The 15,871-nt window shown below is 35.9% G+C and overlaps 1 protein-coding gene across 1 annotated transcript in view; it reads right to left on the bottom strand.

Moving 5' to 3' along the window:
• The window catches only part of CAPZA2 (capping actin protein of muscle Z-line subunit alpha 2), a 30,992-nt gene that overhangs the window by 11,130 nt on the left and 3,991 nt on the right, over positions 1-15,871 (bottom strand). The window contains exons 2-6 of the mRNA XM_014892150.2: positions 5,853-5,916; positions 3,820-3,871; positions 3,099-3,162; positions 2,344-2,550; positions 1,115-1,194 (exon numbers count right to left, since the gene is read on the bottom strand). Of these exons, the coding sequence (XP_014747636.1) occupies positions 1,115-1,194; positions 2,344-2,550; positions 3,099-3,162; positions 3,820-3,871; positions 5,853-5,916 (467 nt within the window). The remainder of the gene's footprint in view (positions 1-1,114; positions 1,195-2,343; positions 2,551-3,098; positions 3,163-3,819; positions 3,872-5,852; positions 5,917-15,871) is intronic.

The following is a 15,871-nucleotide window of genomic DNA, read 5'->3' on the forward strand; positions in this document are numbered from 1 at the left end:
GGTCAATATTTACCCATAGATTCCCAACCATAACTTTAATAAAGAAAACTTTCAAAAAAGATTTTCTCCATCTATAAAAGGTTGCTGCATATCTGTCCTCTTCTTTAAAGACTATAAAATTAATTATTTGGAATACCAAAATTCATTCATACTTCCAAACTAAAAAGAAAATTATACTATTTCAAGTAACTTCTAATATTGATGTACGACATGCAGACTCATCTAGTCAAGTTTAAGTCAATAAGAAAAAAATATTTATTAGCTATGCAAATTCAATTTAAAAAATCAATGTACTGGGCAAAAATTTAAACTGATACATACTTATGCTGAAATTACTATGAATATATAACATCCACTTTCACAATCAAAACCTGACGATTTCTGTACTTCTATTCATTACCTGTGGGATTACTAATATAAACTGCAAGCAGATGCAAAATAGCAAACTAAATAATGAAGTAACTTTCTTCTGACAACTGCGTATATTAGCTATCTTTAGCATATAACCTCCTGATATTTTATGTGAACTCTGGCCATTTTCCTGTATGGAGCTATCTAAAGTTCACTTCAGACTGTGGAAAACATCATTCAACCAAGTTCAGGAAAAAAAAAGAAAGCTGCAGTTTCTAAGAGTTTATTTCATCCAAAATCACCTTCATCTGTCTAATCCCAAAACTGATCACTTAAGTCCCACCGTAAAGCGATTTTTGGTCACCTTCTTTCTCTGAAAAATTCAAACTAGAAGGAGCTGTTTTTATCCTGTCAGTCAAAAAGGAAGCAAAACAAGCCAAAGCAAGTGTGTTAGAGAAGACAGCCATGAGTATTGGTGTCAGTGTGATAAACAGGAAAATTAATCACATATGTCATATGTGTGATATGGACATTTTGCAAAGTTCTGCAAAGGAGATGCAGGTACACAGTCCGCCATTTTACTAAACACAAAGGAAGAGATTTCTACAGTTTTGGCAGAAAAACTTGTGAGTGGGGTGGAGGGAGAAGAAGGGTCCCATACAAGATATGCATCCACCTTCTTCTCCAAACTAAGGATTATCAATACAATGGTACTTATTCAATTTGCTATACTTTACTGTCTGTGGACCATACAGAAACTTACCAAAAATTTTTTGCTTGAAACTGATGGCTCTCTATGCATGCAATAATGGTTTGCTGTCCATCAATTGTTTTACCATACACCTTAATTAGGGGAAAAAAAAAGACGAAAAATAAAAGAGTCAAAGTTTGAGTAGACCTTGCTTAAACTGCTTAGCTATCTGGTTCTACTATTGTTTACATAAACTGTAAAATTTCATTTTATAACCATTATGGTTATACCTAATATTCTGTACACGTAACAATGAAGTATTTATTACAATGCAGAAAAAAAATCTAAGATTAAAAAACCTGAAGGTCAATAATCCTAACTAAATTTTATATATGGTGAACTCCTTTTTCTACAACTACAGGAATTCTAAGCCTATAACAGTGACTACTGAAACAATATATATTTATTAGCAGCTGAGTTTCAAACACCAGTTATTCTACCAACTATATGACAACTTAAGCCTGTACAGAATAGCAAAAAGGGTGGGTTTGGTCCTCTGTTCTGCTTTATGCCCCTCAAATCAAATACTACTAAAAATTATTTCAGCAAACATCCAATCTGGTTTTCTTTATAGGAACTGGAACTCATCTGGGAATCCAATTCAACTTGTTAACTCAGCAACTGATTTACTTTTTTCCCCCCCAATTAATTCTTCTGTCACATCAGCATAAAGCACAGAACAACTATCAACAGATCAGTTTGCTGAGATTTAAATAGTCATAGGGCTTGTAACAGCAAGCAAATACTATTTTAGTCCAGACTAAGGTTTTATTTTAAGAAGCTATCAGATCCACCAATTCTGGTAATAAGAACACAGCACTTGGATAAACAGGAGATATGATGGAGCTAAAGCAGTTTGCTTTACTATGACAGTTTTGTCAGTAAACCATACCAAGGTAGACATTTCTATCTTACAGAATTTTTCTCCCCTTCTAAGCAACAAGCCAGATAGCCAGGATCAACCTGCAGTAGTCCACAAAATGTCTAAATGCATTAAGAAATTTAAATAAAAATGCTTAAATACAGAGGTAAATCTTCAGTATGACCTGCAGTAATCACCCACTAATAATCCAATAGCTAAAACATTAAATTTCTGAAGCTTTCCTGCATTTCTCATGAACATCCAATAGGAATAAATTTTTTTCAGTCTAAACTGCCTGTGTGTCTGGTTTACAAATAGCTCAATTTCAAAATTTCTATCTATCTATAGTGATACGATGGTTATGTAATGTAGCACTTACTGTGCAGACACCATTTGGATAATGTTCCTTCACATATGCTTTCATTGCTGTTTCAACTGAATTTCTCCAGGACTCTATGGCATTTTCGACTTCATGGGGTCTAGGATCAGTAGCCTCCTTTCTTAAGTGATCAAATTTAAAAGAAATCTTATTCTTGGGATCCAGAAATTTTCCATTTCCCAAATCACCATGTTCTGTTATCAAAACCTGTATTATAAAATATAAGTTAAAAATTATTTCATTTATATATATTATATAAAATTTATTAAATCATAAAATTAGTTGATAACATTTGCTATTCAGCAAAAAATAAAAAAGCCATGCCAAATCTAATTATATCCTGCATTTAATGGGAGCTTAATCACACCCAAAGACTTACATTTTAAACAAAATATGCATACAACAAGAGAAGGCAAATATGATACACTGCCTCAGAAAAACAAATCTTGAATCTTATACTGAAACAAATGATGCAACACAGAAATTCATGTCTTCTACTACTAAAGATGGAGCAATTTTTTTTACAGCAACAAAATACTGAATTCAGCCAACATCACAGACTAAAATTTCAAGCTCTTTAGATACCCCTGAGTGATTAACTTATAAGACTGGTGCTAGTACAACTGAAGGGGCACAATCTCTACGTTTTGGTAGGGAAGATGCATTTCTTTTAATTTTCTTGCCAATAACTGTTCCAGTACCAGAACATCTTTAACAGTATAAGGAAGATTGCAAGTATTTCATTGTATTCATACCTGTTCATCGTAACCGTCAATTTTTACAGGAGTAAACTGGTCCAAGTTGTACTGTGCAAATGCACTACAAGAGAAAAAAAAAACAACAAAAGTCTGCATCAAGTACAATCTTTTTCCTTAGTAGCAGTTAAGGGATTTAAATAATAACTAATAATCTGGGCAATGATGCATTATAAAATTATATAAATGCTTTACCTAACAGACCAAAATTCTTGGAATCACTTTGGTTCACTCAGTGCTTGTATTACAGATTCCAACCACCATTACACAAAAATTTACATTCAGAAGTAACCTGATTTAGACAAACACCTAAGCTTTACAGTAACCCATAAAAACTGGACGAACAGATAAAGTATAAATTCCACAGGATCCAACCTACTAAGCCACATATCTCCACTCTTACAGATGAAACTAATTTTGGCATCAAAGTACAGTAGGCATAATGTTCTGATACAGAAGTAGGGTCTAAGGATGCAGTATCTTACAGATGTTCAAGTAACATCTACCATGAAGCAGAAAATAAAGTTGTTCTAACCTTTAGGATACAATACAGATCTCTCCTCTGCCAAGAATTTAATCTTGATCAAAGATGCCCAACACACACAATAAGGTTTTACTTGCCAAGCACACATCTTTAAACGAACTGCTTACTGATTATGCAAGTCCTACTGAAAAAAACATCTTGTTTTTATGCAATGAGTATGTGACATCTGGTACTTACTGGGCTGCTCCTTCCCTGAGAAGATTGTCATTATTAAGCAGCAACCGAACATCTGAAAAGAGGTGTTTACAACATGTAAGTACAGTTAACTCAGAAACTTGCTTCAGTCACATAACAAATGTCAACAGACTGTATAAAACAAAAAAAACCAAACTACTCCATACCCACAGAGATTACTAGGTAGGAAATTTATTGCTTTGTATTTTATAATTTTGACTGAATAAAATGAAAATAATACTATAGAAATTGATCTCTTCCAAGTTAATCTGGCAAACAGATACAAGCTGCATTCTGCAGGCTCTAGGAATCTGTCATCTAGTTTTTAGAGAAGCTCTGAATGAGAACAGCACAGAATTCTATCAAATTTCCTTTAAAATGTGTATTACCAACTCCCTCACACTCTATTATTGTTACTGTATTCTGATGACACTGATATGGTATGCATTGAACTTACTGGTTTTTAAGCCTTACCCTTTTTAGTTTCATTCCTTAGTGATACTTACTAGGCAGAGAATTATACACCACAATACCATTTCTCCTACCATGGCACAAGAAACATATATATATATAGAATAAAGTCAATCTCTCCTCAAAATTACTTAATATTTATTGTGCAGCAAATTTCTTATTTACGTACTTGACTTTACTATGCACTGTTTTATTAACAATTTAATTCACTGCTCATTAACTAACCAACCATTAGTCTTGCCAGAACATATTAAACCTCTTCTAAATATTTCCAAGGTATCATTCAAGTAAAAAGAAAAAGAATCTGGAATATATTTAAGGTATTTTTTTCTTTAAAAAACAAACAAGCAAACCCCCCTGAAATAAACCAAACTCCCCCACCCAAGCCGAAACACAAAATATCCCAAACGATAAAACGACCACACATACTCAAAAAACACCACACGCAACCAACCAACCAACCCCACAATTTACAAAACTGAAATTAAGAGCTTTCTCTTTCTTTTTAAGAAGGCAGCCAGAATCTCATTGAACACTGGTCAGGCATTTGTGATCAAATGTTTGTTACTTGTTTTCAAACACATAGTACTCTGTTATTGAGCAGGTAGTTGCAACTATGAATTACCATAACAATAAAGTTGATAGGCAGTACTACTCTAAGAAATTTTAATAACCTTCGGAAAGCTGTGTTAGTAAGCTGCTCACTTCAAAAATTAAGTACTAATTTTAAATAATAATCAGCTGGCTACAATTTAACTATGAACAAGGCATTTGCAAAAGCATTGCATTCTTTAATAAACTTAAGCTCTCTCCAGTCTGACACTGCCTACAGGTTTAGTATACTAAATTTACTTTTTAACTTAAATAGCTTCAGAAACATTTGTAAGCCACAACTATAAAGCCTGCCTTTTTATACTATATGTATGCCCAAATATCTTGATGACAGACAAACAATTTTTTTTTTTTTTTAATAACGTCTTAGGTAAAGTTCAGACAACAATAGTTGAAAGAAGTTTATTTTAAGTTTCCTTTCAGTTTACCAATACACTCAGTAAAATGGAGTGTGCCCAGAATTTAAAGGTTAGAAATGTTTGGAGAAGATTAATATTCTTTCTGCAACTGGTATTAGGCAGTAGTCCTTTGTGTATTCAAGCTTAAGTATTTGTAATGATATTCCTCCTTAAAAAAAAGGACCATTTAAATTTCAGCCAGTTAAATTTTTGTTGAAAAATATAATTGTCTATTAAAGATGAAAAGTAAGAGTATGTGTCTTCTAAACAGAAACCCTTTTAACTGTTAATTCATGACTCATTGAAAACGGAGACAAAGCTCATTCTCACATCACAAAGAAAAGTAGTACTTCCCTTGTTTTGATTTTAAACTTCAAGCTGTCTTGTGACTGTAAAGCTTACCATGCCCAGCTACAAAACCAGTCCTTATAGCAAGGGAGCTGCTACAATATAAGCTACATGAAATTCAGGAGAATAATCAACAATGCAATTTTGGATATAGATGTCTTAATGAAAGGCATCTTAAATGAAAGGACAGAGCAGACAGCTACTCACCATTGAACACCTCATTGAATTCCCCAGGAGGAGCATGAATTATGAATTTTGCTGCTATACGCACCTTAAATAGAAAAACAATCATGTGGTTGTATATACTTGCATTCGTTCCTATTCAGAGCAGTTATGCATTATGTCGTTTTAACAGCCAGACATGAAATTGTACAACTCCCACTGTTTCACATATTTGTTCACATTATTTCAACTACTTGGTCTTCATTAAAAACACAGACTAGAAAGTTCCACCTCTTCAAAACAGAACAGAGATTATATGTGATGGAAGCAGATGGTGAAATTAAGTCATTCATGTTTTCTTTTACTGACAAACAGGAAAAGATGAATATAACAAATAAGATCAATAATATAGTCATAATCTATGTCAACTTTCAGTCTATGGATGCTGGGAATCATTACACAATCCAAGAAAGCCAAAAACCATGATGAAGATTCATTTGATCTTCAAAGCTTCTCTTCCAATTTTACTACATATCATATGGTTCTATACTCTTCAAAAGGTTCACATTGACAGATTAAGCTGAAAATCACTGCATAGACACTGAAGCTTATGATTTCACCTGCATCTACCTAAGACCTCTTAATACCACAGTACCAGTAGATAAAGCTTAAAAAAACCTTGAGATCCTAATTAGTAATTAATGACCTTCAGCCACAACTTCTTGCAGAGAAAACACAGCATAAGCCAGTATTTCCACTAAAGTATGCACACCTACCCTGGCTTTCTCTCTCCCTCTGCTTGCACAAGTGATTATACAACAGCACAGTGAGCAAAAATCAGGAAAAAGTTATTGCTCTTTTTTTTCCAGACCAGGTCCCTGAGCTGCTTCACTACACAGCCACAGACACATGTGCTTGCAAAAAACCCACAAAAATACTTTCGAAATGTGAAACAACTTATAAAACTTCTCAACTATTACCTTAGTTGCAGAATGTCACATAGTGGACACACTTTCATTCACTCTTTTCCCCCCTTGCACTGTTAAAGCCACCTATTATAAAAATTAACTAACTAATTATTGGTTCCCTAACTTAACCTGGCAAAAGTTCCTATCCTTTACAGTTATCCAAGTTCACCAGACACTTAAAGCTCTCTTGCATCCTTGATATGGTGCTGCTCTTCAAATACAGGATAGTACCTGAACCAGAGTTTCCTTTCCAACATCTTCTATCATGTATCTATGGAATGAAGAGCTGGAAGATTCAGGGTCTGGGAGCTCTGTTTGAAATTAAGGTGTTTAAGAAGTACACATTTCATTAACTAATACCTAAAAATAACTAAAGAATGCATTACATTTATACATTTCTTTGTATTTGAAATCACGAAAGAACTGTGAGCATGCTAGAGCTCTTAAACTGACAAGAAAACAGCTTTTATAACTGAGGGTAGCAATACAGCCAGCGTTTGGGCACCTGTTTCTTGACAGGGCCCAGATTTCAGACAAGGGTCTCCAAGAGAGGTGGTTCAAGTTAAAGTGTCCTGGGAGAGCACTTAGCTGCCTCATTAGCAGTGTTCAACCCCCATGAGATCCCATGTGACCAGCCCAGGCAGCTTTCAGATCACTAACAGCACACGACAATTCAGAGCTGGATAACAGAAAAAGAATAGCTGTCGGTACCCAACTTGCTAACCTAAATGCTGCACTTTGGATTGCAGACAGCCTTTGTCTGCTACCTCAAATACTTACCATCAGAACTCCTCTTTCCATGTAAACATGAATTTGCATTATACTGAGAAAAATGCCACAGAGTTCAATCTTCTCAAAAGAGACAGGAGAGGCAAGAGCACCTTCTTCTATGGCGACTTATTAAAGCAACATGGATTGTCTCCTTTGAATTAAAAGAATGTAAACTTATCTGCATTACCAGCATTATCTGAATTACCAAACTGCACACTCCTCTACCTCTTGCTGAAGTCAAGGCACCATCCTCAGCTCAATGCTCAAGCCAAAGTAATATAAAGAATGTGAAATAAAGCTAACCTACGGCATTATTAAAGTGCTTTTGAAAGGAGAAGGGCAAGACAGGCTCCAAGGTTCCATCACCAGCACATTTTATTAAATGACCGATTGTGCTGGTTTTGGCTGGGGCAGAACTAATTTTCTTAACAGTTTCTGTTAGGAGACTGTGTTTTGGATTTGTGCTGAACAGTGTTGATAATAGCTGTTTTTGCTGCTGCTGAGCAGGGCTTACACAGCCAAGGCCTTTTTTGCTTTTCATACTGACACACTGGCAAGGAAGTCGGGGGTGCATGGGAGGTTGGGAGGAGACACAGCCAGGACAGGTGACCCTAAGTGACCAAGGGATATTCCACACCATACCAAATCATGCTCAGTATACAAAGTGGGGGGAAGAAGGAGGAAGGGGTGGAGATTTTGGACTGGTGGCATTTGACTTCCCAAGTCACCATTACATGTGATGGTGCTCTGCCCCCTGGAGATGGTTGAACTGCCCATGGGAAGCAGTGAATTAATTCCCTGTTTAGCTTTGCTTGCATGCACCTTTTGCTTTTATTCAACTGTTTTTATCCCATGAGTTTTCCCACTTTTACCCTTCTGATTCTCTCCTGGATCCCACTGGTGGGCCAGTGACTGAGTGGCTGATAGGGCTTGGTTGCCACATAGGGTTAAACCATGACACCAATTAATAGGGTCAGGGAACAGCCCTGAAAAGCAAGTGTTTGGTTGTGTGATTTCAGCATGACTATCACTGGGCTGACTCCCAGCTCAAGATGAAGGAACACCATTTCTTGATTCCTTGACTTCAGGTGAACAGGACTGCTTACCCCTGCCAAGGCCAGGTTAGCTCTGGACAAGCAGAGAAACAAGACTCAGAGATATCTGGAGTTGTGAAATAACAAATCCATCAGTTTTGGGCAGGCAGCAGCCATAGAAGCCAAATTTAGCAAAACATGGGTGCCCAAACTGCATCGTGAATGACCACATGCTTAAACTGGTAATATCTGTAAGGTGAGGCATTAGGTCTACACTAAAACTGGACCACTACCTCATTTTCAGCTGTTTTGGTAATATAAATCTGGATTTGCTTATTTTTTTCACTATCAGTAAAAACTATTCTTATTAGTCAGATTAGCTAAGTTATTAGTAATATTCATTCAAGAGCATTCAGTAGCAACAGATGTCCTCAGGACAGACCAGCCCAGACATACTTTTTACAAATATTTTATAGGTAAATTCAATTTCTCACTGATTATGTTTATCTGTTCCATAAAAAGTATAATCTGTGATGAATTTTCACACTGGAAAAACTATCATGCAAATTTGCAATTAATACCTCATCAAGTGTAAAATATATTAATGTTTAGAAAAGCAAAAAATCTAACATGTTTTCAGAAGTTGAAAACTTCTCTGTGATGAGTATCTGATAAAGCCATTATTTTGCTAATTCATACATACAGGAAGCGCATATAAAAGAATTAAATCCAGTAGTCTCACTTAACACATTAGAACTGAAAAGCACTTACAGATTTATTGCCAGTTTCTGGATTTTTTCCAGAAAGAAATGCTCTAAAGGAGGTTTCTGTTTTTCAAACCCAGACTGATACTGAAGGATAAATGAATGCACTTCTGTGAGCCTCTATAAGACGAAGATCTCCCCCTTTTGTTAGACTCTGGCTCAGCTATCACTTGGGGAAGCACAATTAAAACAAAGAGATAGTCCATATGAAATATTATGTTCATGGGCAACTAAAAAAAGATTAATTAAAAACGCACATAACTTGTAATACAAAGTGACAGGCAAAAAGCTAAACTGCTCTTTAGTCAAAATGACATAGGAAGTTGTATTTACTAAAAACAGTTTTAAGAAAATCAACCAGGTGCATTACAGTTGCAACCAATGCTGATTATTCAATGCATTGAGATTTCTAAAAATTGATTTGAGCAAGCCAAAGCAGAAACATCACAGTATCTTAAGAATCCAAACAACAACACCTTTTTCCATTCAAGAGAACTGCACCTTTACAAACAATACAAGAAACTTACACATGTATCAGCAAGCAACAAAAAATTGTTACAGTTGAGTCTTCCTTTAGAAAACTCAAAGACATAAAATATCTGAAATTTTCCCACTTATTACTGTAGTTATTCCCAAAACATTACCTGAAGTTTAAGACTGTTTTATTGATGTAGATTTGATTTACAGTTTTCAGCTTCAAGTCTTCAGAGTGGCAAGAAATTATAAACAGCAGGCTTCACTAATCCAGAACATTTGATCACCAGGGTTTACAAAAAAACTTTTACCACAAACCTATGTAAGGTACAACACATTTTCTATATTAAATTTCTTGAATGCAAAAACCCCCAATCTATATATGTTTTTATGAATCGTGTGTTTGTGCAGGTTTGAGTATTAATTTAGACAAATCATACAGAAGCTGAGAGCAAGTTTAAAAAGAAAAGTATAAAAATTACTTCTGAAACACTGAGAAGGGAAGCATTCCCCACTGCAGCCCCTCTCTTTATCCAGCTGTCACATTTACACCACTCTCAGTCGTGCTTAAATTGAAGTCTGACCTCAGTAGGTAAGAGCTAGTAAGATTTACTTTCACAATTCAAGTGAAGCCAAATGCTACCCATCACACCAGTTAAAAGTTTATCAAACCAAGAAGCTTATCTCAATTAAGGTAAAAATTCATGCAGAGAAGCCTAGCAAAAGAAAAAAGGACAGGATTGTTGTATGTGATGAACATGATTATTAGGCCTTATGCTTAATTCTTTATTCTGCTAGAGATTAAAACAATGAGTCTATAAACAAATGCCTACACTCAGTTACAACGTATTTGCAGTTTTTTCAGACTACACATGCAAAGAGCAATATAGTAAGGTACAGAATGGTGGCATTTATGATAAATATATCCTTTTCCCATACTCCTGCCTTTATTTCACAATTTAATTTTTCTCAATGCATGATATCTATCAGACATATAGAGAAATCTTACTTCTCTATCTTTTCCAGCCTAAGACATTCTGAAGTTTATGTTATATTTAAGAAGTTATATATAGTGGCTTCAAATGCCCCGAGATCACTCTTCCTGTTCGTGGCACATGAGAAGCGACACTGGTTGGAGAAGGCGGCCCCTGTGTGCTCTGTGTGCCTATATATGGTCAAGCAGCACTGCAGGGCTCCGCAGTGCCACTGTCAGCTCCGCCAAGGCAGCTCGCTCCCCGGACGGCTGCTACGCTGCTTCTCACAGTAACACAGCCATTAAAACTCTGCCATTTTTCTTCCCCCGCTTTTAACTCGATTGAAACATAGTTATTTCACAGTTGCATTCGCTAGGCACTCTGACAGCTCACTCCTTCAATCAACACCCATGCTGCACAGAAAAAACATGCTGATAAGCAGGATGCTGTGAAACCACATACTGACCCTTACTCTTTCCTACACATCCCTTATTTCAAATTCAGATATTCAGCTGTGAACTCTTTGCACCAGGGAGACCCACCCCTTCCTCTACACTCATAACAGGTTAAAGTTCAGTGCTCCACAGCAATAAAAGTGAAATAGTGAAACAGATACTAAAAGCCTTTTTTGCCTAAGAAATTGCGTGAAAAATTGGGGGGGGAAGGAAGAAGAGGGAGGGCGTGCAAAAGATTCCCACAATAATTTCCACTCAAAGACAACTTTGTTGCTAATCACAGGGGAATAAAAAGAGCTTCCCAAAGTTACTTTTATCACTGTTACAGCAGGCTCAAAGCATTATACACCATGAATTTACATTATGGATTCCTGAGGGTACCCTTGCTATCTTACAACACACAAAAAAAAAAATCTCTTACTCACAGAAAACTGTGTTTGGCAAAAAAAAAAAATTAAGAGATATCACATCCAGAAAGGAGGTCCAGGAACAGCAGAGTCTAGAGAGCTCTGTTCTCAGTCATGCCGTCTGTATAGCTCTTGTTGAAAACCTGTCTGCGGGCAACTAAAGAAATGGGTTTGTCTTGACCAACCTAACTCTATTGACAGGTAGCTACAGGGTTTCTCACTATTAGCTCATAGTCACGTAAATATTAACAAAGACTGATTTAAATGAGGCAAGTTTGAATTCTCTCAAGATCTATAAGTCACGCTCAAAATAAGGGATACTGCTTGTACTCACTGGAGTGATACTGGACATAACACTTACCTGGTTTTATTTAGTTCTGAGTTTGATTCAAACTTGTTTCAGCTTGAGTTCAGCTTGAGCAGTACTATTACTTTTCAATATGCAGCTTTTTTGTTCCTTATAAAACAAAACTGCTCTGACACCTACCACTCAAAATGAATTTCGCTTTGACATATATAACACATCAAGGAGCACAGTATAAGGTTCAAACACTTGCAAGATACAAGGCTTGATGCTCTATCCAAACACCAACATAGTTTTTGACTTTGTAAACCCTTCAGTGTTTAAAGGAAATCTAACTGGCTTCCCCTTTGGATAACTAGATATTTGGTAGTACTGGCTCCAATTGCTCATTAAATCTTTAGATTAGATGCTTCCCAGGATGTTAAATCAGTATTTCTACAAACTCCTGTGTATCATCAGTGCTCATCTTTTTCTGTGAGTATTCAGACTAGTGAATTGATCTAGCTAAAGAACAGCTTTAGAAGGTGGCGAGAAGATAGCAACCAATCTAGCTGAAAAAGAACTTTAAATAATTATTGCTTTCTGCTGCTGACAGTTTAGAGAGGCTAAAAGCCTTCAAATAGCTGGACAAGTCCTGAGAACAAAAATGTGAGAAAGGGATTACCCCATGTCAGCAGCAAACTGCCTTCGCACATCTCATGAAATTTCACCGCATCACCATACCCACGGTATAACTTCCAACAGCATCCCAAAGCATGCATCACCTCACACAAACATGGAACAACGGCAGCGACTCTGGCAGAGAGGGAATGAATGTAAAAGTAGTGTTGCAACTGCCTTCCTACCAAACTCAACTGAGGTATCCAATTCACTTCTGCTTCTAGAAGAGCTAAGGAAAGAAACCCTGCAGAAATGTGGTTCTGTGGCACAGGAAAGGAGGACCACATTCCACACCTATGGCTTTGACTGAACAGTCATTTCCTTAATTGTAATGCCTAAAGCTGCACTGCATCTGGAGAACATGTGTTCTCCTCAATTATTTTTAATACACAAGCATTTAAGAGCATGTAACAGTACTAGAACTTAACAGTGGTGCAAAAAATAAATCTTACACAACATGTAGCAATTTAGCTGCATTCTTTCTACCTGACGACCTGACTTGAATAATGAGATTCATTTTCACAAACATAATCACTTTGAAAAGCGGCGGATGCTTCACTGTAGGGCTTTTCAGAAGAATATCTAGATATCATAAAAGTCTCCATCTTACAATTACTTTACACACCACATCATATTAAGAAGAATTAAAAAAACCCAAACTCAAAACAGGACTCCTGAAGATCAGGTACAGATATCAAAAAGGAATATGAAAGCAATGGATGTTACCTCGGTAATACACAAGACTAGCCATAAAAAAAATCAGAGAAGATAAATCTCCCCCATGTTATTCTGCAGCTACTTCTATTACTCCTGAGTATATAAAATTGGAAACCTTTTATTATATATAAATATATATAATTTATGTAATAAACTTATAATTTATTACATTTATATAATTTAAGCTATTTATGTATATATTGTATAATGTATATATATACAGCTATTTATAATTATATATACAATAGCAGCCAAGCAACTGCACACTTAGCTTATGGATCAGATAGACAACAGATAAGCAGCATAAAAAAATTATTTCCTTGCAAAACTCATTCACTGAAAACTGATAAAGTAGTAAAATGTTACATTTAATGAAAAGCAAAAGCATTAACTTTTATTTGAGAAGTAAATGGTATAAGAAATGGCTGGCTAAGACTTCACAAAGAAATTAACAGTGTCATCTTCCACATAAAAACCCAAGACATCCTGTTACAGGGACACACGTGATCCTCAGCTGCAGCATCGAGGCCTCGCTTTCTCAATAGTCTTTACACAGTGGTATCCATTGTAAGTTAAAAAGCACTTGGTTCATATTTGCAAAGTAGTCTTCTACTACAAAGCCCAAGTTTTTAAAGTGATTCTTCCTCCTAACCCAAGATCATTTGTTATAATGAGATACTCCAAGGACATTAAGCTCAGATTCAACAGCAGTGGGGAGAGAAAAGGAACATAACAGAGCTTGCTCTATGAAAACTGATAGAATAAGGTAACAACTCTGTTATGTCTCCCCCTCCCAATTCTAGTGTCTTACAATTCTCTCTAAAAGTTACCTATTCAAGGTTTTAATGCCTTCTGTCAAGCTAAGAAAGTATTTTAAGTGTTTTATATTTCAGAAGCTTTTTTACTCAATGATTAAAAAGAGTAATTGCCACATGCTCAAAAAACTGCTTTCATTTCTAAAGAAGCACTTTAAACTTCTTTACATCCCACTTCCAGAATCTGAAAGTGAATAGTGTACAGGGCTGCCTATAAAAAATACATGGGTTTGCTAAATAATGCAGCTAAAACCCTTTTCCTAGCATTTTTGACTGCCAAAATTGAAACCAACCAAAACCAGAATTTCACAGCAGAACTGTAGGTTGAAGACTGTACTGGTAGGCAATAGGACCATATCATAAAATAATGTCTCCAGTTTCATCACTGTATTTGCCAGTAACCTGTTCTATTATTCTATTTTTGCTTCAATTAGTTTCTCTTATCTACTCGAGCTATGGGGTTTCCTAAGTAGCAAGCTTCTGCAAAAAGTTTTGAGAGTACAAAGACAGCAAGAAGGGGACTTTTAATGGTCCTGAGGTGCCACTGCATTATGAATACTCCCTAACACGGTTCAAGTCTTAATCCCCAAGTACCTGATTTCTTCAAACTAGCACTAAGGAAAGAATATACGACCTGAAGTTTTAGAGAACACTGATATTTTAATTATAGTAACGGGTTTCATTTGTATTAATCTTCAAGCTTCAAGTAATTACTTTTAGCTTGTCAAAAAGGCAAACAATTTTGCTTTGCACAGTAACTTACTATGGAGGTATATAGTAAAAGACACTGCACATAAGTTGCAACAATTGTAACTTAGGAAAAGTTTCTGACCGTAGGCTTAGACAAACATTGCAACACCTTATGCAGAGAGCCAGTCCAGTCTCTGTCCCTGGAGATACCCAAAACTCAAAGGGCAAGTCCCTAGGCAACCTTATCTAAGGTCTCCCATTTTGACTAAGCAGCATTTGAGTTACCTTCAGAAATTTCTTCCAACCGCTACAACTGTAGAAGCAAACCAAGTTATTATTTGCAGTTACACATACAGTGTATGATCGCTTCTTCAGATAATTGTTAACACTTACCCAAGAAAGTGATTCAAATATCTATTCTGTCCTTCAATCTCAATGGTATTGATGCATTTTTAATTAAAAAAAAAACCAACTCAACTCAAGACAACATGCTATCTTCACAAACATTTTCATACATATCCTGAGATGGACTTGAAAATCTTAAATCTTGGAAGGCCTCCAATATTAAAAACTACATGTCAATCTGAAAAGCACTCCTAACTCCCTCATTCTTACTAAAGAATTTCATCAAAATGTTATCAAGGACACTTGCAAGACTTTAAGTCTTTACGTGTACTTTATAGATTACAGTGTAATTATACCCATAAAAGGTTATTCAATTGCAGCTCCTACTCATCTACAGTCTCCAAGTCTCATTTGATGCAATTCTGAAAGTCGGAATTCTAAATCTTTTCAAAATAAACGATGTAGAGCAGAGAATTGCTTTAACACATGTAAATTAGAAATGTTTTTCTGTCAAAAATTCTGCTAATGCTTTCAAAGCAGTTTTAGGAAAAAGGTTTATATTTGCACAGAGAAAAGTACCTGAGCCCCCCACATCGGTAGGCTTGTACATGGAAGTGCAATCTGCTGTCAACGTATTAACACTTTAAAGACAACACTACAGGTGAGAGATTCAGTTTATTGGCATA

Source organism: Sturnus vulgaris, chromosome 5, assembly GCF_052056855.1.
Source record: "Sturnus vulgaris isolate bStuVul1 chromosome 5, bStuVul1.hap1, whole genome shotgun sequence".
NCBI classification, from domain to species: Eukaryota; Metazoa; Chordata; class Aves; order Passeriformes; family Sturnidae; genus Sturnus; species Sturnus vulgaris.